At 57.6% G+C, this 26,071-nt stretch overlaps 1 protein-coding gene across 7 annotated transcripts in view; it reads right to left on the bottom strand.

The window, feature by feature from the left end:
• GRIN1 (glutamate ionotropic receptor NMDA type subunit 1) overlaps positions 1–18,180 on the bottom strand; it is a 24,156-nt gene extending 5,976 nt beyond the window's left edge. For 3 of the 7 annotated variants that reach the window (XM_081804007.1, XM_081804010.1, XM_081804006.1), the window contains exons 1-16: positions 17,559–18,179; positions 14,887–15,021; positions 12,164–12,340; positions 9,951–10,013; positions 9,074–9,174; positions 5,344–5,465; positions 5,094–5,268; positions 3,526–3,670; positions 3,345–3,428; positions 1,431–1,572; positions 1,221–1,348; positions 847–1,011; positions 654–772; positions 425–537; positions 203–351; positions 1–101 (exon numbers count right to left, since the gene is read on the bottom strand). In XM_081804007.1, coding sequence (XP_081660133.1) covers positions 1–101; positions 203–351; positions 425–537; positions 654–772; positions 847–1,011; positions 1,221–1,348; positions 1,431–1,572; positions 3,345–3,428; positions 3,526–3,670; positions 5,094–5,268; positions 5,344–5,465; positions 9,074–9,174; positions 9,951–10,013; positions 12,164–12,340; positions 14,887–15,021; positions 17,559–17,816 — 2,177 coding nt within the window. In that variant the 5' untranslated portion in view covers positions 17,817–18,179. Of the gene's footprint in view, positions 102–202; positions 352–424; positions 538–653; positions 773–846; positions 1,012–1,220; positions 1,349–1,430; positions 1,573–3,344; positions 3,429–3,525; positions 3,671–5,093; positions 5,269–5,343; positions 5,466–9,073; positions 9,175–9,950; positions 10,014–12,163; positions 12,341–14,886; positions 15,022–17,558 lie in introns of all 7 variants that reach the window. The other 4 variants (XM_081804012.1, XM_081804008.1, XM_081804009.1 and 1 more) reach the window with 3 other exon arrangements.
• Between the last annotated feature and the right edge of the window lie 7,891 nt (positions 18,181–26,071).

The following is a 26,071-nucleotide window of genomic DNA, read 5'->3' as shown; positions in this document are numbered from 1 at the left end:
TGTCGGTACATGGTGCTCAGCTCCACCTGCCGCCGGAAGTAGATGTCCACCGAGCTCTGCTTCACCGTCGCGTAGATGAACTTGTCGGAGGGATTCCTCAGCTGCAGGGCCAGAGGACAGGGCTCGCGGCTGCTCCCGGGGCCCACCCCAGGCAGAGTTCCGCTGACCTCACGCTTCCCGCCCCCAGCCGGCCAGGCCTCACCCGTGGGTCGTTGATGCCCGTGATGCGCTCCTCCGGCCGGTCCAGCACCAGGAAGGCCGCCAGGTTGGCGGTGTAGGAGGCCACGATGATCATGGCGAAGCCGGCCCACACCATGCCCAGGATGCGCGCTGAGAAGCTTCGGGGGGCGCCTGCGGGCAGAGGACGGTCAGCTCCCGGCAGGCGGGAAGGGGCGGAGCGGGATGCGGCCGGGCGCGGCCTCACCTTCCCCGATACCCGAGTTGAGCAGGACGCCCCAGGAGAACCACATGGCCGAAGACAGGGTCAGCGCGTCTTCCTCCTCCTCTTCACTGTTCACCTTGAACCGGCCGAAGGGGCTGCGGGGCGCAGAGGGCGGGCGGGAGAGGGCGGGAGGGGCAGCCCTGCCCCGCCCCCTCGCCCGGCTCCGCCCGCCGCCACAGAGGGAGGTGTGCGGCCCCCGGGCCGCGCTCACCTGAAGCGGTCCAGCAGGTACAGCATCACGGCCACCACGTGCACCGACAACCCCACCAGCAGCCACAGCGTGCTCTGGAAGGGCTGCATGAACGAGTCCAGCGTGCTCCGGGGGATCTCCTGCAGGTGGACGGTTGTCAGCGCCACCCGAGCTCACCCAGGACCCCACCCCAGCCGCGCTGGGCCCTGCCCACCTTCTTGACCAGAATGGTCAGGCCCTGGTACTTGAAGGGCTTGGAGAACTCGATGTACTGTGCACGCTCGTTGTTGATGGTCAGCGGCGCCACGATCATGTCCGCCTGCCCGCTGAGCAGCTCGCCCATCATCCCATTCCACTCCTTCTTATTGCTGTTGTTCACCTGTGGGGCCATACAGCCAGTGGGCGCGCGAACGCTGTCAGCGCCACTCCAGCGACAGGCTCCTGCCCGAGCTCAGCTCTTGGGTCCACCCACTCCAGACCCCATCCCAGTCCGTAGGCCCCGCCCGCCCCGCCCACCCCGGCCCGGTCCTTCGCCAGACTGCTTCCACCCGGACCGGTCCCTCGTGGCACCCAGCAATTCACGCGTACCCGCTCTTGAGTGCCGAACTTGCCATCAGCCACCAGGTGCACCTCGTAGGTGAAGTTCATGGTGCGCGCCAGCTTGATGAGCAGATCGATGCAGAAGCCGTAGCAGCACTGAGGCACCGTGTGGCGAGCTAGGGACGCGGCGGGGGCCGTCACCGCCGAGCCCCCGGCCCCCCCGCGCCGCCCCGCGCCGCACCCCAGCCCCGCGCTCACGGCTGCCTGGCGACGTGTCGTTGGGTCCGGTGCAGATCACTTTCTTGACCGGGTCCCCATTGACAGTGAACTCCTCCTTGCATGTGCCATCGCTCAGCGTGGGCTTGACGTACACGAAAGGCTCCTGGTGGATCGTCACAATCTGCGGGGGAGGGGGAGGGAGAAGACTCAGCCTGGACCACCCACCCTAAGCCCCCAGACTCCCCTGGACGCCCTCCAAATCCCTGACGTCCCCCCACCTCCAGCCGCTGCCCCTCTGCTCAGCTCCACATCTTCCCTGGCCACCGTCAGCAACATCCACCTGTTGTCCCCTAGAGGGTCCCCAGACTACTCAGCGTTCAGAAGGCTCATGGCTTCCTGAAACACTGTCCCCTCCTCTTGGCCACTTGTCTTTGGGGTATTGGCTTATGCATTACTCCCTCCATCAGAGCCTGCTGGAATGTCCAGTCTGCCCCGCACCTTCTCTGATTTCTCAGGGATGAAAAACTCCCTGTCCCAGCCCAGAGCATGCATCCTGCCCCCCACTGCCTACCATGAGGACAGGGGTATGACTGGCATCCACCCCGAGTCTGTACAGGACCTGGGACCCACAGGGATCACCCTTATCTGATCACCTGGCCTCTCCTGGCCCTCAGCCTCCTCAGCAGTGGGCATTTGACCACCTAGCTTTGCTCCCTTCCTCTTTCCTCTGTGGTCACTGTCCTCTCTCTGGTAGCTTGCCTCTCAACCCAAGGCCCCCTTGAGGCTTATGCTGGGGTTCTCTCTTCTCCCTGTCTTTCATGGGCCCAGAGGCTGGGGGTGAGGAGGACACATATGGGACATGCGGGGCTGAACCAAATGCAACATACTGACGAGGGGCCCCAGAGGAGGTGATGTTGGAATTGGGCATGCAGAGTAGGCAGGGATCAGTTTGAGAGGGACCGTCTGGCACACTGGGGAGGGTGGGTCTGCAGGGGTGGGCTGGCCAGAGTCTCAGCTGCAAGGGCAGCATTTTGACTTTTCCCCCCTGGGGGATTGGGAGCACCTGAAGGAGCTTATTGCTTTGTAAACTTTCATCATGTTTTCTTTTAAAAAATAATGTTTTTCTATTATACAAGCAATATATGTTTGTGCCTTTAAAAAATCGGTGAGACCAAAAAACCTTGTACAAAGCCATCTGCAATCTGGCAGCCTGAATGGGACCATCTGGCCATCAGTGTTTGGGCTCCTACTTTCAGACTTTTAAATACGAGATATCGAACTGCTTTGGAAAAGCCCACGCTACCTGTTGTGAACGATGATGACTGTGAAGGAGGGATGAGCCCAAAGGAGCAAGGAAGGGAAATTTCGAGGGGAAAGGCCAGCTGAGGAGGGGCTCCCAGAGGCCCAGGGAGAGAGCCAAGGAGGGAACAGCCTGCTATGGGGAATGCCCCGGCGGTGGGGGGCAGGGCCAAAAGGACAGTGTGACTCAGTCATGGCAGGAGGCTGTGAAGACTGGGGGTGGGGGTGGGGGTGGTTAGGACTCCCCAGAGGACTGATGAGTGTGGAAGTGGCATCTCAAGAACCAGAACTCAGGGTGGAGAGTGCTCAGCTGAGGTCCACAGAATAACTACCTAGTGGTTCCTCTGTCCCCTATCAGCTCATCCCCAGGAGAGTCCTGTCCCACACGGCTTCTCTAGACTTTAGTGGAGTTGCATCAGGAGAGGCACTGGAGAGAGCCCATGGGATGGGGGGCCAGCAGCTTCTGCTCATCCCTCCACCTGCTCTCCCTGCTTCCTCTGTGGTGCCAAGTGTGGCCTACAGCAGCCAGGTGCCGGTCATTCCCCACTTCCTTCAGTCACTTTCATTGGCCTCACTGTCCCCCCACCCCGGGCCCGAGGAGCTGGATGGAGCGTCAGGGGTGTGGACGCTGGCACAGGGGGGCAGGACCCCTACCTTCAGCCTGGTGGACATCTGGTACCCTCGGGGTTTCTCTGTCTCTCCACCTGGCCAGATGATCTTCCTGTCATTGGGGATGACCTGGGGGTGGGAGTATGAGATGGAGGGTGGCCACGCAGGGGTCTTGGCCCCAGGACCCTAAGGCCCCAGCCCCCACCCCCTCATGACCCCCACCTACATGGGTGCCGTTGTAGATGCCCACTTGCACCAGCTTGCGGTTTTGCAGGTTCATGATGCTGTAGTTAGCAAACTTCCGATCCCCATCCTCATTGAACTCCACGCGGCCTGTCACCCCGTCTGCGTACTTGGAAGACATCAGCACTCTGGAGAAGGCAATGTGGGCAGACTTATCAGAGATGCTCCCTTTCCCTGGCCTTTTGAGCCCAAGCCCCTTCTTCTGCCTCAATCCCAAGAAGGAAAGATCAGCAGATGTCAGACCCTCGTGCTGGGCATCTGGTGGACGGTGTGCCGGTCTGCAAGCACCAGGCGGATAACACAGCTACGGTAGCCCAGTAACTCCTGAGCACCAGACCCCATTCGAGGGCTTTCTGTGGATTGGGACATTCCCTCCCAGCAGCCATCCTTGCTTCACAAAGGAGGAGGACTAAGTCCAGGTAGGATGCAGTAGCCTGTTCACCAGCAAGCGGGGGAGGTAGGGTTGAGGTCCTGTCTTGTGTGTGTGCACTCATGTGTATGTGTGCACACGGGCCGTATATGTGAGCACACGTGATCTTTGTGTGGATGCACCCCTATGCACGTACCCGTGGCACGTGTGTGTGTGCCACACGCCTCTCTGAGCCTGTGCGCACATGCTGCATAGATCTGCAGTTGCGTGTATACTCCTGTTGTGGGCACCGTAACTGTTCTGCACATGCTACTCAGTGTTTGCTATTTAGTGGGGTGGGTGGATCTGGTGATGGACTGAGTGGTATAGTGTCCAGGGTGCTGTGGCGTATGTCCTGCCCCCTTGTGGCCATCCACTTGGGCATCTGGCCAATCCTGGCTCTCTACAGGCTTGGTTTCCATCCTTGGGGTCTCCTTTGTCTGATCTGCTGGGTCCCTGGAAGCCCCCTCTCCCCAAATGCAGCAGGAGCCTCCTCCCAAGGGTTGTCAGCCACCCTGTGTAGGTGGGGTGGGTCTCAGGGCTGGCTGCAGTGTTAAAAGGTGGGGTCAGGAGCAGTGGAGGCAGCCATGACGTCACTGACATTTGAAGCGTTAATATCAGTGTTGGAAATGAGGTGGATGATTAGCACAGTGGAAATGCAGGTGGTGGTGGTGGGAGAGAGATGGGGGAAGAGGAGGGAAGTCGGGGAGATGACTGTATCTGCACCTGCTGAAGAGAACTACTCCCATCTCCTGAGAGGCCCCGCCCACCTCTAGAAGAGAACCTCTCCCACTTCTGGAAGATAGGCCCCGCCCACCTCTAGAAGAGAGCCCCTGTCCACTTGGAGAAGAGAACCCACCCACTTCTGGAAGATAGTCCCCGCCCACATCTAGAAGAAAGCCCCGCCCACTTCTGGAAGATAGTCCCTACCCACCTCTAGAAGAGAACCCCGCCCACTTCTGGAAGATACTCTCCGCCCACCCCTACAAGAGAGCCCGCCCACCTCTGGAAGATAGTCCCCGCCCACTCCTAGAAGGGAGCCCCGCCCACCTCTAGAAGAGAGCCCCGCCCACCCCTAGAAGCTAGCCCTGCCCACCTCTGGAAGATAGTCCCCGCCCACCCCTAGAAGAGAGCCCACCCACCTCTTGAAGAGCGGCCCTGTCTTCCAGATGTTGGTATTGCCCACGCAGCCCCGGGGCGGGTCGGTGATGTTCTCCTTCTCCAGTAGTTCGTGCACTGCCTGGGCCACCACTCCCACGGCGTCGCTGATGTGCGCTGACTCGTTCTTGCCATTGATGAGCTGCAGTCCGATGATGCCTGGGGCGAGTGTGGTGCGCTTAGAGCCCTTGGGGAACCCCTGCCCACCGGGACCCGGAGAGGCCCAGCACTCACCGTCCGGGGCGTAGCGCAGAGCGTTCCCTGAGATCTCGCGCTCCCCCACCAGCCACACGTACCCGGAGCCGGTCATGTTCAGCATCGCGGCTGCGCGGTACACGGTGGCAGCGTCGTCCTCGCTGTGGGGCAGAGGGCATGACGAGCCAGAACTCCAGCCCCTCCCCACCGGACCTACGGGTTCTTCTCTGGAGTCTGGGTCTGTCCCCGCCTCCCCCTCAGCCCTGCCCTCGCCTGGAAAGAGCCCTGGGGACACTGCCGAGGTGACAGGCCCAGCCCTTCCTGGGTCCAGTGATGGTGCAGAGGTACCAGCCTGCATCGCCAGCCCACACCTGGGCCAGGCGACTGCCCCCCCCCCGCCCCCGCCCCGCAACAGAGGTGAGGGGGGTGGTGGTGGAGGGTAGGGATGGGGTAATGGGGCCCAGACCCCCAGAGCTTCCAGCCTCTCTTGCTGGCCCTCTGCCTTGGTGAGCAGGGTCAGGGTGCCCCAGATGGTAAGGGATCATTGTTGATTGCTCGCTTGCTCACCAGGTGCCAGGCACTGCTCTGAGCGCTTTACACGGACTCTTGTATTTAATTATCACGGTATCCCTATGCAGCGGACATCAGTACTATCCCTGTGGCAGGAGGGGAAACCAAGGCACCCAAAGCACACAAGTAATGGTAATTGGAAGAGTTGGGTCTGTGCGTGGACAGTCGCCCCAGAGCCCATGCCCCTTCGACCTCCTGGACAAGCCCTACACGCTCTGGTTCTCCACATCCACGCATGCAAGTTGAGGGCGGGGGATGCTCCGGGTTGGTCAGATGGTGGTAGGACCCAGTGCCTGGGAACTGCCCTCCGCGTTGCAGCGAAAGCTGCTCGAGAGAGATGCGTGCCGAGAGCCGCTGCCCAGCAGCTGTGCATGTCCTGCCGCCCAGGGCTGGGGCGGTGGCAGGACGCAGTGCAGGGCCTTGCCTTGGAGGCACATGTGATCCTGAGCTCTCGGGGTGTCTGAACAGGTGAGCCCCTGTGCACCTGGTCCCCGAGGGCTCCCCTTGTCAGGACAAGGATCTGGGCCTGGTGGGGCTGTGGGGGCCCCTGGGGGTCCTCCCCCTGCTCTGACCTTCCCTTCTCTACTAGCCGGGACCTGGCCGCAGATGGCCCGAGACCACAGCTGGCATTTGGCTAATGCGGGGTCCAGAGGGGATGGACGGACCGTCTGAGTGTTGGGTTATTTTCACAATGACTGACTCTGGAAACTGAGGTGGCTCTAGACTCCCTAAGGGGCCTGCCCCCAGTTTTCTCAAGGGTTAGCCAGAGAGGACACGCAGACCTTCAGTGTTTGCTCTACATGACATGCTCCTGCCCGATGTAAGCCATGCACAGAGAGGTGCCCCGGGCAGCACCTCACCCGGGACCAAAGCAGAGCCTCCAGCCAGGACTGCCCAGTAGGGGCACAGGCTGCCCAGTGAAGCTGGCAGAGAAGCCCGTCTGCGTGACACAACTCAGTTCCGGGACGTCTGGCTGAGTGGACCGCGTGCACCCCCACACTTGTGTCTGTGTGAATGGTTATGACCGGTAGAAAGGTGGAGGCAAAATCCTGATCAACCCATCAGACTGTTTCAGGGAAGTAATTGGTCCCAGAAAGGACAGTCTTGGAAGGTAAGAAGGAAGTTGGAGACACGACCTCTCTACGCTCCATAGAAAGTTGCTCAGAAATTAAGACTGGCTTCATGAGGCCTGTCCACAACATGCTCTCAAGGGCCCTCAGGCAGGAGGAACCAGTGTGTCAGGTGTAAGTACCGGGGTCAGGAAGACCTGTGTGTGCCGCCCCCTTGCCTCCCTGGCTCCTGGGAACCGGGGCGCGCGGGGCGGAGGGGGCCCCATCGTGCAACGCGGGTGTCTGTGTTCCCGGGCGCCCAGGTGTGAGGGGAGGGGCACCTTCCGCGCTTTCCAGTCCGGGCAGGAGCCTTGCGTGGGTCCGAGGGCGGTGTTGCTGGTTGTATGGTCAATAGCAGCGCTCTGCCTTTGTTGGCAGCGTATGTTCACGTGGGGGAAGTGTGTGCGTGTGGCATGTGGCGTGCGTACGGTGTGTCTGTGTGCACGTGCATGTAGGCGTGCCTATGTCTGTACGAAAGTGTGCGGTATATGTTGTGTCGTGCCTCTGTGTGTGTGAGTGTGTGTGTGAGTGTCTGTGTACGTATAGGTCGGGTACACTTGTGCATGTGTGTGCACTGCGTGTGGCGTGTCTATGGTGTGTACCCATGTATATGGGTGTGTGTGCACACGCACGTGTATGTGGTGTGTGTCTATAAGGTGCGTGTGTAACGTGTGTTCGTGTGTATACACACTTGGCATGTGTTGTGCATGGTGTGTGCGTGTGTGTGCGTGGTGTGCATATGCTGTGTGCCTGTGGGCAGGTGCACAAGGTTTATTTGGGGGTGTGTGCGTGTGTGTGCGTGTTCCTAGAGTTGCTCTGTCCTGGCTGAAGGGGCCTTCTGGTTGTTAGCTAACTGTCCATTTGCCCATCTGTCTGTCTACTGGTCCACCCAACCACCCATCCTTTGATCCCACCACACCCACTGAACCTCTCTCAAGCCCCATGATGAATGAGGGGGAGTATAAACAAATTGGGAAATCACACGGAAGGATCTGGTGGGGCTTTTCCCGGAGGGCTTGTTCTGGGCAGGGCTTGCCCTGGGAGGGACGGGGCAGCCCCTGGCCTTGCCTGGGCCTGTTCTTAAACCTTCCTCCTGGAGCCCTCCCCACAGTGCCCAGGGTCAGTGGTTGGCATGAGCCCAGGTTAGCCGCTGTAAAACAGGGGCAGAAGGGGATGAGCTCCTGGCTCTGGTAAGCGAGGGGCTCCCTGCCTTCCAGTCCAAGGAGCCTTGGTTGGCCCCACCCTCCCCAGCACCGGGAGGTGGGGCATTGGGGTCTGTGTCAGGGATTTGTTGACTGAATGTCCAAACGGACACCTGCCCTGCAACTCAGAGTATTGCTTCCTCTTTGTGGTCTGCCGGACAGCAGCATCTGGGGAACGCTCCTCTGGGCAGGGTGACCCCTGTTGTCTTTCTCCACTCCGTTGGAGCCCAGTGGCGCTTCTAGGAACGGGCAGACTGGGGTGTGTCCATGTAGGCCCTCCTGGCTATTCCATGGAGCGGGGCTCTTCCTTTTCCTAGTCCAGGGGCCTGGACTTTCCCTTCCCAGGGGAACTTAGGCATTTACAGACAGGGAGACTTTTGCTGGGTCTCATTTCCAAGGTCAAGGTGGGGGTCAGGCACTGGCTGGCCATAGCTTGGTTTCCACAGGTCCCTAACTGGTTCCCTTCTCCTGCTGCCCACCCCATCTGCTCCAATCCTGCCATCCTAGGACTCTGGCTCTCTCCTTGCTGTGGCCTTCTCCCCTGGGCTCACCTGCACACCCACATGTCCCTTCCCTGGGCTTTTCCCCTGAGCCCGGCTCCCAGAGTCCTGGGTCACATCTCTGCCCTTGGGCCATGTTTGCCTTCCTGAGGGCAGGGACTTCTCCATCTCCCATCTGAGAGCAAGCAGCCACAGGTGACTAGAAGGAGGAAGGATGGACAGGTAGAGGGTGTTGCATCGGCCAGGTCTCCAGGTATACGTGGCGGGGGTGGGGGGGCTCTCCTCGACATGGCATTTTGGAAGCTGAAACTCAGCATCAGCCCCGCAGTGCCCCTGGTCCAGGGGCAGGCCCGGGCGAAGTAGGGGGAGGGGCCCAGCCCAGCCTCACCTGGCAGAGAGGATGATGACCCGGGCTTCCAGCTCCCGCGCCTCCATCAGCAGGGCCGTCACATTCTTGGTCCCCGGGTCGAACTGCAGCACCTTCTCAGCCTGCGGTGTGAGCGGGAGTGTTAGCAGATGGCTGGGGCAGGGCCATAGCGCCTCAGGGGCGAGAGTCGGGCTGCAGCTGCTAGGAGCCCAGAGGCAGCTTAGCTAGGGCCTCCGCGGCCTGCACCTGCCACCTGCACTGTGCACCTGCTTGCCTGGCTCCTGCCTGGCCTGGCCTGGCCTCGCCTGCTGTCCTTTCTTCAGCCTGCTCGCTCTCCTGCGCTCGCTCCATCTCTCTCCTGTCCTCACTTTTGCACTGAGCATGCAAGCTGAAGTGGGCCGAGACTCAGAAGGATGCGTGCAGCGGACAGGAAACAGAAAAGAGTTTTGGAATGCAACTGGGTGCAGAGATAGGGCCGACTTTTCCAAAACCACGGGAGATCCTCTCAGGCCTGACCCTGCAGGCCCCTGCAGGAGCGGCTGGACCGACAGGGGCAGGCGGGCAGGTGGGCGGGTGGGCTCCCTCCTGGGTTCCGCGAGGAAACCCTGGGGGTCCCAGAGATTCGCATGCACTTCCCGGAGAGCAGCTCCTCCTGCGGCCGGCCGTGCCTGCTTCTCGGTGCAGGCCAAGGCTGAGGCCGCGGTGGGCGGGCCGCGGACACCCGCGAGGCCCGCTCCTGCCCTCTCCTGCCTGCCGCTGCCTGCCTCACGACCTCACTCTCCTCCAGCCTCAGGCCTGAGGCGCAGCACAGCCGGGCGGACAGCGGCCCTAGTGGCCGAGGCGCCGGAGGCCAGGGCTCCCTAGTCGGTGGGTGGCGTGCACGTCCATGCATATATACCTTGGGTCCGCGCTTGTTGTCATAGGACAGTTGGTCGAGGTTTTCATAGTTCCTTTTTTTACTCTGATGAATAATGTGCACAGAGAAAATATGCAGACACAGAAGAAGATTATAAACGGTTGAAAATGACGGCGCTGAAGCAACCACACCACCTCCTCGGCACGTCTGCAGACGGGCACGTACCTGGAGCTCGCAAACACCGCGGCCCGAGCGGGCTGGGGGCCGGGGCAGTGCTGGGGGCGAGGGGGCACAGGGGCCACCGGGGCTCCCGGCCACGGAGCTGTGCTCTTGGAAAAGGTCACACTTGGGAGAAAGGGCGGCCCTGTCTGTGTCCCTTTGGGGTCCCACCTGCCTCCCCCACCCCTGCCATGCACCTGCTGCGTGGTCCCAGCAGTGCCCACCCCACCCCAGGCAGTCCTGAATGGGGGTGAGCAGCCCCTCCCTCATGCCCTGTCCCCTCTGTCCCTCCCCTCCTGGCATCCTCCCCTCTATCTCCCTTAGAGGCCCAGGTGCCTGTTCTCACTGGTGGGTGTGTGCAGAGCCGTCGGCCCACGTGTGCACTGGAGAGCGAGTGTGACAGGACTGTGTGTGTGCGTGTGTGCACACAGGGGTGGTGTGCATCTGCGTGCATCTGTGTGAAAGTGTCAGCCTACACAAGATTTTGGTGGGGAAATGAGGGTCGGTGCCATCTGCGCACTCGTGTGTGTGTGAGCAGGCGTGCGGGCACGTGAGCGGGTGCGTGTGTGAGTTGGTGGGGTGAGTGTGTCTGGGGGCTACAGGCCTGTGTGCGTGTCCAGGCACGGTCTCAGGCTGTGGTGGGAGATGTGAAGTGTGAGCGGATTGTCTTGGGAATGACCACATGCCCCTGTGAGCATGGACGCACGTGGGTGGGTGTGCAGGGACACGGCCGGTAAGCATGTAAGTGAGTGTGTGCAGCCACCGGTGGGCCTGCCAGGAGGTGACCAGCCTGCCAGGCACTGGAGGATGCTGTCTTGGGAGGAGTGGGGCCCACGGCGCTGGTGGTCAGCCCTCCCTCTCAGACTCAGCCAATCTCCCACAGCAGGGCCCCCCCCGCCAGGAACCTCTGAGTCTGCCCTCTGGCTTCACCCACCCCAGCCGGTGCCCTCTACTCCCTGCAGGGGCCTGTGAGGGGCCTGGGGTTGGCACTAAGTTGGTTGAAGCCAGCTCTGACTTCACAGACAGAACATGCTTCCCGCCACCCCCTTGGTCTGGCCTCCCCGGGCCCGCCCCAGCCTAGGCCTTCCCCCCGCTGCGGGCTCGGCCTCCATCCTAACTGAGGGGCCATGGCACAGGGCTTGAGCGCTCAGGGCTCTGGGCTGGGTGAAGGCGGGACCCTGGACTTCCTCAAGCTGGCAGTGGGGGCGGGCAAGGAAGGGGGTGGGGGTCACACGGACCCCCAGAAATGGCCACTCTGCCCTCTCTGCGGCCCCACAGAGTGGGGGCCAGGCTGGGGCTGCTGGTCAGTGTATCTAGAGCCAGGAGGGTAACTGGTCTCTTGGAGGAACCCAGAGCCCAGCCCCATGGTGGGAGGGAGGTGAGGAGGGGACAGCCTCGGGGCTCGGTGGGGGGAGCGGGAGGCCCTAAGGGGGCAGAGCCCAGGCAGAGCAGAAGGGGTGGCAGCTGTCTGTGGATGAGCTTCGGTGAGGACAATGGGCAGCTGAGAGGGGGAGGGCGGCAGGGGAGGTGAGGTCGTGGAATGCAGGGAGGGAGGGTACCGGGTCCTTTGGGGGAGGGGCACGACGCACGGTCGCTGGGGCTCTGGGGCCGCTGGGGGTCGGGGGGAGGAGGGGCGGGGCCGCGCCCGGTCTGGCTGGGGCCGCGGCCCGCTGGGGCTGGGGGGCTGCGCGGACGGGGGCGCAACTGCAAGGGGCGGGGGCGGGCCTTGCAGCCGCGGGAGGCGGAGGGTGCTGCGCTGGGCGGGGTGGGGTGTTTGCGGAGCTCCAGGTGGTCCTGCCCTCGCCCCGCAGGGACTGACACGAAGGAGATTGCGACTAATGGCAAAGCGAGTGAAATGAGCCGAGAACAGGCTGGGGCGGGCGCTCGCCAGACGTAGTGGTGCTGACCACGCACGATGGAAAGAAAGGGTGTTCACACACGGGCCACAGACACAGCGCAGGCAGCGCGCCGGCTCCTCCGGCTCCTCGGCTCCTCGGCTCCTCCTCGGCTCCTCCCGCCCGCGGCCCGGGCCTCACCTTGGACTCGCGCTCCTCCAGCAGCGTCTCCAGGCGCTTCTGCGCGGCCCTGCCCTCGTGGTCGTCGCTGACCAGGAGGATGATGTGGTTCCAGCTGTAGACGCGCATCATCTCGAACCACACGCTGGACTGGTGGGAGTAGGGCGGCACCGTGCGAAGGAAGCTCAGGTGTATGCTCTGCGGGAACACAGGGAGGCTGAGGGGCCGGCGGGGGAATGGGGGCGCTTCCCGCACGCTGCCCTCCTACGGCTGCAGACGCCAGCAGACCCCACAGCCCGGGACCCTGCTTCCTCCTAGCTCTACCCTCACGCCGCTGGGGGCCACCTGCCAGAGCCAGAGACCCCAATGCCCCTGCTGCCCCCCACGCCATCCAATCTGAGGAACAGCGCTTGGTGTCTGCCCAGGTCTCTGGAACTGTCCCTGACATGAGCTCCCCGGCTCCCTGGCGGCCTTCCCGGCAGAGCCTCTCAACGATCCGCACTGGGGCTTCGCAGGGCTCCTTCCCAAATTCACACAACCGTAGTGTTTGCCAGAAGTCTTTACTTGGGGCCAAACACTTCTTGTCTTCAAGTCCAGAGGCTGCTGCTTGCTGACCCTGCCTTCCTTCTCTGTGTGTACATGCAACTGCCAGGATGGGGCAGGACAGGGCAGGAGCTCGCAGCAGGCTCTGCCCTCTGCAGTCTCACCCCTCCATGTCTACCCAGGGAACGCTAGTCCCACGCTGATCTTGTGGTCCTCTGAGATGTCCACATCATTTCTCCACCTGCTCCCTCTTTGTGGCCTGGGGGGCAGTGCCTTGGAACCCGAGCGCAAGAATGCCCCTTTGCCTCTGGCCCTCATCCACTTGTTGTAGCTGGGGTCTCGGACTGGCTCTGACCCAGGCCTTCCCGGTCTGTTTGTTGGGCACAGATTGGCCGTGGATTGGGACCCTGAGTGGGGCCAGGGCGGAGGTGTGAGGTTTGGTCCTCACGCTGGACCAGGGAGTTGGGCCACAATCTGAATCTGGGCTGGGGTTCTGCCCTGGGAGAGGGTGCCTCCTCCCAGCTGCTTTCCTGGGTGGAGCACAGTTCCTTCCTTTTGCATACGAGGGGACTGGTGCCAGACAGCTAAGGAGGTTGGAGGGCACAGGAAAGGGTCCCCCACTTCTCTGCAGCTGAGGGCTAAGTGCATCTGAACAGTCTGGGTGCCTCAGTTACGTGCTGGGGCTTCCAGACCTCAGGAGGGAGCTGTCGCTCCAGCCTCCAACCGGCCTCTTCCCTTGGGGGGCTCCTGGACAAACTTTGGCGCTGACCTCACTTTCCCCTGGCCTCTGGACAGACCCATCCCTGACCTCCCCAGACCCCCCTGGCCCTGGCTGGGATGACCTCCATGCCTTAGGCAGCTTTATCTAGAACTGTGGACTCCCAGCAAGATGGACTTGGAGGAGATGAGAGACTGGGAAGCCCCCAGCACACAGCCCCTCCTCTGGCCCCTCCTGATCTGTATGCATGTAGCCCAAGGTCTGGAGGAAGATGTGGAGCAGGCTGTGGGGCCCTCCCAGCCTCCTGGTGGTTCTTGGCTTCCCCAGCTGATGAGTCGTCCCAGGATCTCCCACAGCATCTGCTGTGGGAGAGCTGTGTGGCCTAGAACGAGTTCCCCACCTCTATGGGATACCAGCTCGGTGACCTCTTGGCTCCTCCAGCTGCTGTTCCAGGATTGCATGGCTCCAGCCAGACCCCCATTCCCCACCCGGGGGCCACAAGAGTCCTATATGCTGCTGAGTGTTGGTGCTTGCAGCCCCAGGGCCTGCAGACCCCAGTATAGCCTTTCCTGCCATGAACTGCCTCCTCCATTACCCTGCACACATGCGGACATCTTTTTCACTTGTGCCCTGCAGCGGGAAAGGCTGGGACCCAAACCTCATGGCTGTCTGGTGCACCCCTTCCAGGCTTTTCCTACCCTGACAGTGCTCCCTCCAGCTCTCCAAAATCCACCTGTCTGTCCCTTCTCCCGGCCACGGGAACCTCTGCTGCTTCCGAGGGCTTGTTGTTGGTGCCTGTCGCTTGCCAGAGTGAGTGTATGTGTGTGTGTGGGCATGAGTATAAGTGCATGAGTGTGCCTGTGAGTGTGTGTGTGATGGAGCATGAGTGTGTGGGAGGGTGAACACGTTGGTGTATGTGAGTGTGAGTGTAAGAGTGTGTATGGTGTGAGTGTGCATGTGTGAGAGTGTGTGTAAGAGCACCTGAGTGTTCATGGGAATGTGTTTGTGTGTGCACGTGAACTTGGTGTGAAGGTATTGTAAGAGCATGTATGGTGTGGGTGTGTGTGCATATGTGTGAATGTGTGTAAGAGTACCTGAGTGTTTGTTCATGGGAATATGTTTGTGTGTGCACGTGAACTTGGTGTGAAGGTATGGGTTTATTTGTATCCGTGAATCTGTGTGAGTCTGAGTTTGCATGCTAGGATAATGTGTATCGGTGTGTATGTGCGTGCGTGTCAGTGAGTCTGTGTGTGTCTAAGGCTCTGTGTATGGGTATGAGTGTGTGAACACGCATGAATGCATGAGCTCACGTCTCACCCTGCTGCTCCTCGAGCCCAGAGCCCATGGTCTGAGTGCCTCTGTGCCTCCGCCCTCCTCCCTCTCCCCAGGGTAGCTGCCAGTGGCCCTGGGCTGCCGGACTCAGCCACTGGGTCTGAACACAGGAACAGAGCCAGCTGGGTCCCCACTGAGTGGTCAGGCTTACCTTGTCTGAGTAGATGGACATACGGGTGGTCAGCCCCAGGACGGGGATGCGGTAGAAGCCGGCTGTGTAGGAGACGGGGGTGGGAGTGAAGTGGTCGTTGGGGGTAGGTGGGTGGCTAACTAGGATGGCGTAGACCTGTGGACACAGGGGACAGGGTCAGCTCAAGTGGGGGGTGAGGGTGGGATGGGCACTGCACTGGAGCTGGCTGCCCAGAAGCAGTGGAGGCTGAACTCAGCAGGCCAGGGGTGGGGGTATCCAGGGGCACCGTTCGTGCACACATGCAGCCCAAGGGGTACACACCCCCAGGCAAGGGGACAAGACCCTAGAACCATCCTCAGAGTCTACAACAACTGAAGGGGTGAGTGAGTCAGAGGCAGAGCAAGACTCCGGGGGCAAACAGGACACACAGGGAGATGACAGACCCCTCCCCGCACTTCCCCTGCCTGGGGCCTCCCTTGACCCCTCACACTGGAGGGACTGTCCTGGGTTGTGTATTGAGACCCTGAAAGGGAAGGCAGAGACTGTTCTCGGGTTGTCTCAGGAGGTACACATCGCCCCCAGCACGGGCTGGCGAGAGTGGCTGGTTCCGCATCATGCTGACGAGCACACCCACTGTCCCTCCTGGCCGTGGAGGCCAGTGCTCCAGAAACTGCAAGCTGCTCCCAAAGGTCTGCATCTAATACTGCAGATGGAGCTTTGTCGGGAGAAGCCAGGCAAGGAGTCACGGGTGCCCTCAGTCCTGCAGGTGTCTTCCAGGGGCCCGCTGAGCTCAGCCTAGTTTGAACCAGACCCAGTCCTGACTTTGAGCACTGACCACGTCCTCGAGAAAGGAGAGTGCTGGGGAGGGGCGGGCAGCCTAGCCTTCCTGCCTGGACCACGGCCCCTACAGGCAGGTCTGAAGCCGGTGGTTCAGTCCTCCAAGGCAGGGGAACGGTGGTGGCAGGGAGCAGACGGCTTGGCAACTCCCTGCCACCCTCCCGTTAGAAGGACCTGTGTCTGTCCCAACTCCGCCTTCCAGTCTGTGAGCCACAGGGCGCACCTCTTCCTGCTCATGTGGTGGGGGGTGGCAAGCTCCAGCCCCATACGTGGGGCAACGGATGCCAAGCTAGCACAGCCCTCGCCCATAGGGTGCGCCCCGCGAGGGGCAGCTGCTGCCGTCACCGTCACCGTTGCTCCCGGCACTGGCTGTTCTCTGAGGGAACAATGCTCACAGACGGCACAACTGTGAGTGGGAGGAGGGGACCCCAGAAAGGGCCCTACCCGGACCCTCTAATTCCTCTTCTTCACGTCTCTCCCTCATCCCAGATGGGACACGTGACCTAAGCTGCTGGCCACGAAGACTTCACCCAGTCTTATCTCTCGTGCTCGGGGCTGGGAGCATGGAGGTGGCTTGTGAGGTGGGGAGGGGGAGATTTCTGAGCAAAGCTCAGCCCCAGCCTCTGCAGTTGGAGCTGTTTGGACTGGCTATCCCTTCCCGGGTCCTCACCTCCAGTCTGCACCCAAAAGTGCCCAGTCTGTGTCTGCGTGAGTGTCTGATCATACAGGTGTTCACAAGTGTGTGCTGGAATATGCGTGTGTACAAATGTATGCCCCAACATGTCCTTATATGTATGTGCATGTGTGTGCATGATTGAGCCCCTGTTTGCATGTGCGCCTGGGTGTGCCAAGCACTGTGTGGCCCATGAGCGTGTGTGTCCATGGCTGTGCATGTGTGTTGGGCAGATGTGTGTGAGTGAGCATGTGCAATCGATTGTGTAATGCTGATGTGCATGAGTGTGTGCTAATGTAAGTCTAGGCATCTCTGTGCATAAACACAGATGTGAATGCATGCATGCGTGAGTGTGCCCGTCCACCGATGTCCAGAGATGTGCTGTGTCTGGCAGGTGAGCAAGGATGAGCATCATTTGGCCCAGTGTCGGTCCCGACTCTTACATAAAGGGCTGCATTGCAGTGATCCCGTGGATTCATTGGAATTCAGCAGGCAGCACGGCACAGGGGCGGACAGCTCTGACAGGCAAAATCCTAGGAGTCATGTCCTCCCCCGCAGCGCTGGTAGTCAGCGGATCCCACGCTGTGCCGGACACCTCCCACATGCACAGTCCCTGCTCCCACCCTCCAGAACACTCTGCTTCAACACCTGGGTCATTTCCCATCTCAGACAAACCCATGGATGGGGGGAGGGGAGGGAGGAAGGGAAGGAGGTCTAGAAGCAGAGACAAAGATGGCCCCAGGCCCCATCCTGTTTAAAGACCTGCGCACAGTGCGTGCTTGGGGCTGGGAGAGCACTTCTGCCCATAAGCCCAGGATACCCACCCCTCACCGACACAGTGATGAAACAAACCATGAAATGCTTGCCACGCGTCTGCACACATGGGTCAGGACCTGGAGCCCTGGAACCTTGTGAGGACTGACCAGGGTGGCAGGTGACCAGTGGGGGGGTGGGAAGCAAGATGCGGCAAGATGGGGAACTGGTGTTTGGCTGCTAGTGAGACCAGCCCTTTCCAACATGAGCCAGCTCGCTTCAGGGTCCTCTCTTAAGAGGGCTAGGAAAGAGTGGGATGAAACTGGGACAGTAGGAGGGATGAAGGGTAGAAGAGGGAGGATGGTGGGGAGGCGGTGGGGGGAGGGGTAAGAGCTGCGCTGCGGGAGCCCTGGTGGGGGGTGGTGGGCACCTGGCTGGAGATGAGGTCCTCGCACACCGACAGGGCCATCTGGATGGCGTTGGGTTTGTGGGTGACGGAGGTGGCATTGAGTTGGATCTTCCAGGAGCCATGCCGCTTGTTGGCCTGGTTCACCGCCTCACGGAACATCTGCTCGTGCTTCCGCGTGCTCAGCACAGCTCCGATGTTGACGATCTTGGGGTCGCACGCGGCGCGGGCAAAGGAGCAGGAGAAAAGCAGGGCGAGTGTCAGTAGGCGCATGGTGCTCATGGGCTCCGGGCAGAGCCCTAGCTCTGGGCAGCGCGAATACGGGGCCTTCGGCGCATCCCCAGCGGGGTGTCCCGGCCGTCCTGGGCGCGCCCGATCCCGCGGGCTGGGGGCGCCACGTCTTCCCCCGGAGCCGTAGTCCCCGGACGTCTGCGGGAGGGAAGAGGGCACCCGAGCCCTCGGTCGGCGGGCGCTGTGCCGGGCACGCGGGGGTCCCACGGCCGCGGGAGCGGCTGGCGCTGTCCGCGGTGCTGAAGCGGGTCCGGGTGCTGCTCCAGGCGCCTGGCGCCGCCGAGAGCTCGTCGCAGCCGCGGCTCCTTCGCGGGCTTCGCTGGTCCTGGTCCCGACGCTGCGGCGACCGCGGAAGCTGCGGAGCCGCGAGTGGGGCCAGCGTCTCCTGCCCCTCCCGCCGCCCCCGCTTCCCAACACGGAGCGGCGCCTCCCGCGCCAGAGTGTGCGCCTGCGTTGGTGCGAGCATTTATCAGAGCACACGAGGGGTAGGGGGGAGGCTGTGCGCGCGTGTGCGTGTACGCGCGGGTGTGACAGTGACCTGCAGGGAGATGAGTTTAGAGAGGTTAGAGGGGTTCGTGTCCCTGCGGCAGCCTTGCGTGTCTTTTAACATGACCAAATGTGTCCTGGCGTGTGTGTGTGTGTGTGTGTGTGTGTGCACGCGCGCGCGCGCGCACGAGTCCTCACCCATAGTCAACGAACGATATTTAGGGGCCTGACTCTGCTGGCTGGAGACCCAGGGGTGTGGAGAGGCCCTAAGCCATGCCCCTGGGGGAGGGAGTGGGACTCCCCTCTCCAAAAAGCTCAAAAATGGGAGAGAGACTCCATCTGCCTGGCCATGTGACTTGGACTCCCCCCAGAGGGTTGAGAAGAATAGAAAGGGTGACAGCGGCTGCCCCCATGTTGAGCTGGGTCTTCCAGCGGAGTCTGGGGTCTGGACCCAAATCAGTTATGCAGAAGCCAAAGCCAGAGGGAGTTGTGTTTGTAGCGGATGGGACCAAGGTTAGACATCAGAAAGCCCTGGCTCCGGTGAGGTGTGTGCCAGGGTAGACATCCAATATCCCCTGCTTCTACTCTTCCCCTACTCTTCCTCTCCTAGTTCACTCCCAGCCCCCATCCCTCCTGCCCCTTTCCAGAGCCTCCCTTGTCCCTCTCACCCTCAGGATCCTAATTCTTTGTCCCCACACCCCTGGAGAGTGCTTCACTTCCCTAACTCAAAGGATGGCTGAAGCTCCGCCCCCTGCCAGTGACATCATTGTTTCCAATAGCAACTGAGGATTCTGCAAACCCAACTGCAAAAGCCCCCAGTAGGGATGAAGCAGGGCCGTCCCCACACCTAAGTGGTGTTCTGAGCAGCAGAGAGGGGAGAAGCCACTCCCTTCCCCTCCGGATCCCACTCCCTGTCTCCCTGCAGTTCTCACCACTAGGCTGACCCCCCGCCCCACCCCCCAGAGCCAAACACAGACACCAAGGGATATCCCTGGTTCTGAGAGGCAGGGCCTTGGCTCTTGGCATGCTCCCTTTCTCGACCCCTTCTCTCTCAATGCGAGGGAATCATTGCTGGGGGGCTAACCTACCAGTAGCCTCCTGCAGGCCCACCCCCTCTCTGCTCCAGGATTGAGGTCCACAGTGGAAGGAACATCAGCCCTCGACACGTTTACTCCCCCGTGGGCTCACAGAAGGATATATTGGGGGGTGTTTGGGAGCCCAGAGCCAGCCCCACCTCCACAGGGTCTGTGGCCTGTGGTCTGTGGCAGGTCAGCGCTTGGAGGCCGTGTGGGTGCATGAGGGCAGGCTGCCAGCTCTGGTGTGGCCCAGACAGCTCCAGAACACTTCAGGGAGGAAAGAATTCAGCAGGGGGCTGCAGCCAGACAGCCGGGCCCCTCCCATCTACCCCCATCTGCCAGTTGGGTGCTGGAGCAGCTCCTGCTAGCCCTGGAGAGGCAGTTTCTAAGTATTCAGAAATCCGCGAGCAGGTTTTCACGCAGCTGGGAGCTTGAAACTGGCTATGGTGGAAGCAGTTACACCAGGGAAATCATCAAACCCTGCAAATCAGCGCTTATTTTTCCCCTGTGGACTGTGAGTTTGCAGCATACCACCGCCTCCCCTAGACTGCCGGTGCTCATGCTTTTGTCTCGAGTGTCGGGCACAGGTTCCAAACGTTCAGGGCTGGGGCGGAAGCTGTGACCGCCCACCAGACCTCAGCCCCTTCCCATGACTGAGTCCCCTCCTGGGCTCTGCCCTCCATTTTACTTTGTGGGCTTCTCCCCTCAAGGGGGGAGGGGTGCAGCCACAGAGGGCCTGGGTCTTGCTTTGCCCTGATAAGACAGATGAACCTGCCTGGACTTGGACCCCTCTGAATCCTCTGCAGCCAAATTCTGTAGGGAGGACTCAGGGGCCTGGGGTGGCGCCACAGGCCTGGGTGGAGAGGGAGGTACTCCTGGGGAGGGAGCTTCTCCCCCCTCAACCATGCTCCAGAAGGGGCAGTCAGTCACAGGCACAGCCCTCCTAAGCCTCAGTCGATTGGCAGACTGGCCGAGGGGTGGTCACAAAACCCAAGCAGACTACTCAGGGTTCTTCCCTGGGATTTTGGCTGGGTCAGAAACTGGGCCAAGAACCCATTTCTAATCCTGTCTGGAGGTGAACCCCTGAGAACTGGGGCTTCAAGAGCCACTTGTGAACACATTCTGCCAAGAAGAAACCAGTTGGAGAGGAGGAAGCTGACAGCAAGGGAGGAGAGGGCAGAAGCTTTGCAGGTGCCTTGCCCATGGCCAGCTTAGGGTGCAGAGGATGCACTTGCATCTGGTGTTCTCCTGCTGTGAAGGCCTGCCTCCAAATTAGGACCGGGGAAATGGGGCTGGCTGTCAGACATGGACTCTGAATGGAGTCAGGCTCTCCGTCCCCTGATCTGGGGAGGCCTGAGGACTCTCACAGAGCCATGCTTCAGACAACAATGATGCTAGCTTGCTCTCTTGCAGATTTCCCCTTGCACACCTTGATCCACCTGGTTCTACTGCCTGCCTCCAGCACCACAAGATCCCTCCTGTCCCTGCTCCCACCCTCTCGGATTTGTCAAGTCCCACTTTCCCCTAAGGCCATCTTCCCAACATCACAAAGTCCCCTAGGGATGACTGTGGACCCCACTGTGGACAAGACTGAGCTTCAGTTCACTCAACAGACATTTGCTGAGCACCTGCTATGTTCTGGGCACTGCTCCAAGTACTAGGGGTGCAGCAGTGGGAGACTTAGACAAGTACCTTAGGCCACGTAGTGCAGCGTTACATACTCCGAAGGAAGAGAAATCAGAGTAGGAGGTAGAGCGTGATGGTGCCATGTGCTGGTTTTCACATTCTGTGATCTCTTTGATATGCATCCCTTCAAGGGGGGCCCAATGCCTCTCCCCTTGAATATGGACTGGACTTGGTGAATTTTCTACTGAATGGAATGTGGTAGAAGTGATGGTGTGTGATGTCCAAGGTGAGGTTTAGAAAGGACAGCTTCCCCCTGGCACTGTCTGTCTCAGGCCATCTGCTTTGGGGCAAGCCAGCCGACTGCCATGCTCTGAGGACATTCACCAGTCCTGGGAGATGCCAGTGTGGAGAGTAACCCCATGTCAGGAGCCTCTGCCTGCAGCCAGCACTGACTCCGAGACTCCAGAGGCCCTCCAGCCTCAGCCGAGCCTTCAGATGACCGCAGTCCTGGATAACATCTTGATTGTCACATCACGGGAGACCTTGAGCCTGAACCACCCTGTCAAGCTGCTCGAGAATTCCTGACCACAGAAACTGTGAGGGACAATGAATGTTTATTGTAGTTGTAAATGCTGAGTTTGGGGGTAATTCGTTATGCAGCAACGGATGACTAACTAGGCAATACAGGTTGCTATTTTAGGGTATTCCTCCCCTAAAAGATGTTTAAGAAGACATCTGAATGAAATGAGAAAGCAGGCCAGGCAAATATCTGAGGAAAGAGTGTTCCCGGGACAGGGAATGGCAAATGCAAAGGCCCTGGGGTGGAAATGTGGCATGGACCAGAGTGAGTGAGGGGAGGACCGATAAGGGGAAGCCAGAGAGGTGATTGGCCAGATCCTGGGGAATCAAGGAGGCCGTGAGAAAGGCTTCAGCCTTGTTTTAAGTGAAATGAGAAGTCATTGGAGAGATTAGATCAGGAGAGCAACACAATTCAATTTCCTTTTCAGAAAGGATCACCTGGCTGCTACATGGGGAACCAAGTGACCAACCAGTATGTTACGGGATCACCCATGTGCCGGGCGAGAGCCACCAGGTGATGGACATGGAATGAGGAGGTGGAGGGGCCACGAGTCACTCTCAGGTTTTTGTCCATGTGTGGTACTGCTGATTGAGAATGGAAGGGGGCAGGTCCATAGGTCTTCTGAAGTAAGAATCAAGATTTTAATATTTTTATAAAGTTTCCACTAAGCACTGCTATAGATCCTGCAAATTTTGATAGGCTGTGTTTTTATTTTCATTCAATTAGACGTATTTTTCCATTCTAATTTCCCTCATGATTTCTTCTTTGATTTATTGGTTATGTGGGAGTCTGTTATTTAACTTTCAAATATTTGGATATTTTCCAGTATATCTCTGCCATCGATTTTTGCTGTAATTTCAGTCTGGTCAGAGAACACACACTGAGACTTGTTTTCTGGTCCATAATATGGTTTTTCTTGGTGAATGTTCTATACAGACTAGTGGAAATTGTGTGTTCTAGATTGTTTTTTATGTGGGGCGAGTGTTCTAATAAATGTAAATGTTTCTCACTGTGGTTCTGATTAGATCTCCCTGGTGACTCATGATGGTGAGTCTTTTCACATGCTTGCTGGCCTTACGCATGTTTTCTTTGGAAAAGTATCTATTCAGGTCTCTTGCCCATTTGAATTGGGTTAATTATCTTAGTATTGAGCTGTAGGGGCTCTTCATACATTCTGGATAAAAGTCTTGTAGTAGATACATGTCTTGTAAATATTTTCTCCAAGCCTCTTGTCTTTTCATTTTCTTAGCATTGTCTCCAAAGTGCAGGAGTTTTAAAAGTTTTGATGAAGTCCACGCGTGCCTGGGTGGCTCAGTCCATTAAGCATCTGTCTTTGACTAAGGTCATGATCCTGGGGTCCTGGGATCGAGTCCCACATCAGGGTCCCCGCTCAACAGGGAGTCTGCTTCTCCCTCTGCCCCTCTCCCTGCTCATGCTCTCTCTCTCAAATGAATAAATAAGGTCTTAAAAAAAAGTTTTGATGAAGTCCAATTATCAAAGGTTTAGCTCTTACATTTAGGTCTATGATACATTTTGAGTTAAATTTATTTTGTATGGTACGAGGCAAAATCTAAATTTATTAATCTGTATGTGAATCTCCGATTGGCCCAGCACCATTTATTGAAAAAAATGCTACTTTCCCATTGAAGTGCCTATCTACCTTTAGAACATCATTTGGCCTGGACCACCTGGGTGGCTCAGTTGGTTGAGCATCTGGTTCTTGGTTTCAGCTTGGGTCTGATCTCAGGGTCCTGAGGTGGAGCCCCGCAGTGGACTCCACACTCAGCAGGAGTCTGCTCGAGACTCTCTCTCCCTCTCCCTCTGTCCTTGCCCCCCTCTTGCGCACGTGGTCTCTCTGTCTCAAATAACTAAACAAATGTTATAAAAAGAAAAGAGAAGAAAAGAAAATCAACGGCCTGAGTGAAAAGTTTATTTCTAGAACCTCAATTCTGGTGCGTTGATCTATGTGTTCATGCCAGGACCACATTGTCTTGATTACATAGCTTTGCACCAAGTTTTGAAGTCAACTATTGTGAGGCTTCTAACTTCATTCTTTTCAAAGTTTGTTTTGGTTGTTCTGGGTCCTTTGTATTCACAAATAGATTTTAAGATCAACGTGTCAGTTTCTGCTAAGGTCTGATAGAGATCGCACTGAATTTAGAGATTAATTTTTGGAAAACTGCTAGCTTCACAATACTGAGTCTTTGGGTCCATTTATTCAGACCGTCTTTACTTTGGGGAAAGCTTTGTAGATTTTAATGCACAGGTCTTGCAGTTATTTTGTTAAACTGACTCCCAAATATTTTATTGTCTTTGATGCAATTATGAATGGAATTGTTTTCTTAATTTTATTTCTGGCCTACTTCATTGCTAATATGTAGAAATAAAATTGACTTTTGAGTATGGATCTTTCCAAACGTTCATTCAGTGAGCAGGTTTTGTTGTTGTCCTTAGCATTTTCTACAGGGTCATGTTGTCTATTAGCAGACCGTTTTCCTCTTCCTTTCCAGTCTGGATGCTTTTCATTTCTTTTCTTGCCCAAGTAAACTAAATAGAAGCTCCTTGCCTTGTTCCCAGTTTTCTAGGGGAAGCATTTGGTCTTTCACCATTAAGTGCAATGTTAGCTATAGGACTTGGCAGGTGGAGGAAGTGCTCTTCTCTCCCTAATTTGTTGAGAATACTTATTATGAATGGGTGTTGGGTTTTGTCAAATGCTTTTTCTCCATCTGTTGAGATGATTGGGTAGTTTTTGTGCTTTATTGTATTAATATGGTGTATAACATTAATTTTTGGATGTTAAACCAACCTTGTATTCCTGGAATAAATCCTACTTGGTCATGATATACAATCCTTTTTATATGTTGCTGAATTGCTTGCTAATGTTTTGTAGAGAATTTTAGCATTTATATTAGTAGGGACATTGGTCTGTAGTTTCTTGTGATGCCTCTGTCTGGTTTTGGTATCCGGTTAATGCTGGCCTCGTAGAATGAATTGGGGAGTGTTTCCTCCTTTTTATTTTCTAGACAAGTTCATGAAGAATTGGTGTTAATTCTTCTTTAAATGTTGGGTAGAATTCACCAGTAAAAGCCTGGGCTTTCTGGGGGGTGGGGGCATGGAGAATGGAGGAAGGTTTTCAAGTCACTATTCCAGTTTCCTTACAGGCATATTCATATTTTCTGTTTCTTCTTGCATCAGTTTTGGGAATTTGTATCTTTTTAAGAATTTGTCCATTTCATCTAAACTGTTTGATTTATTGACATGAAGTTGTTCATAATATTCCCTTATGATCCTTTTGATTTCTCTAAGGTCAGTAGTGATGTCCCCTCTTCTATTCCTTTTTTCCATTTTTTTAAAAGATTTTATTTATTTATTTGACAGGGAGATAGAGAGAGAGCACAAGCAGGCAGAGAGGCAGGCAGAGGGAGAGGGAGAAGCAGACTCTCCCCGGAGCAAGGAGCCCGACGCGGGGCTCGATCCCAGGACCCCAGGATCACGACCCGAGCCGAAGGCAGCCGCCCAACCGACTGAGCTACGCAGGTGCCCCTCCATTTTTTTTTTAAGGTATCATTTTTGGGACGCCTGGGTGGCTCAGTCGGTTGGGCATCTGCCTTCGGCTCAGGTCATGATCCCAGGGACCTGGGATCGAGTCCCGTGTCAGGCTCCTTGCTCAGTGGGCTCCTTGCTCAGATTTTATTTTTAAGTAATCACACTCAACGTGGGGCTTGAACTCACAACCCTGAGATCAAGAGTCACAAGCTCCACTGACTGAGCCAGCCAGGTCCCTCTCCCCTCATCTATTCCTGATTTTATTTTTTCTTGATCAGTCTAGCTAAATGTTCGTCAATTTTGTTGACCTTCCCAAAGAAACAACTTTCTGTTTCACTGATTTTCTCTGTCATTTTTCTGATTTGTTTCACTGACTTCTTTAACCTTTATTCTTTTTGTCTCCTTGCTTTGGATTTAGTTTGCTCCTCCCCCCACCCCAGCTTCTTAAGGTAAACACTTGGGTTTTAAATTTTGAGATCTCTCATCTCCTCTGATAGAACTTTTATGTTCTATGTTTCCCTCTAAGCTCTGCTTTAGCTGCGTCCTATACATTTTGACATTTTTGTTGGTTTGTTTTCACTCAGTTGAAAGTGTTTTCTGGGGCACCTGGGTGGCTCAGTCGTTGAGCGTCTGCCTTCGGCTCAGTTCATGATCCCAGGTCCTGGGATCGAGCCCCACATCGGGCTCCCTGCTCAGCGGGGAGTCTGCTTCTCCCTCTGCCTGCCACTCCCCCTGGCTCGTGCGTGCTCTCTCTCTCTCTCTCTCTGACAAATAAATAAAATCTTTAAAAAAAAAGTATTTTCTAATTTCCCTGTGATTTCTTTGTCAATCCCTGGTTCGCCTAAAAGTGTATTGCTTTAATTTCCCAAATATTTATGGATTTCCAAAATCTTTCTTCTTTTTAATTTGCTACTTTAAAAAAAAGATTTATT

The sequence above is a fragment of the Leptonychotes weddellii genome, chromosome 14 (genome assembly GCF_054177405.1).
Source record: "Leptonychotes weddellii isolate Sample4059 chromosome 14, ASM5417740v2, whole genome shotgun sequence".
NCBI classification, from domain to species: Eukaryota; Metazoa; Chordata; class Mammalia; order Carnivora; family Phocidae; genus Leptonychotes; species Leptonychotes weddellii.
Note: the sequence above shows the minus strand (reverse complement) of the source record. Positions and strands in the feature narration are given on the sequence as shown.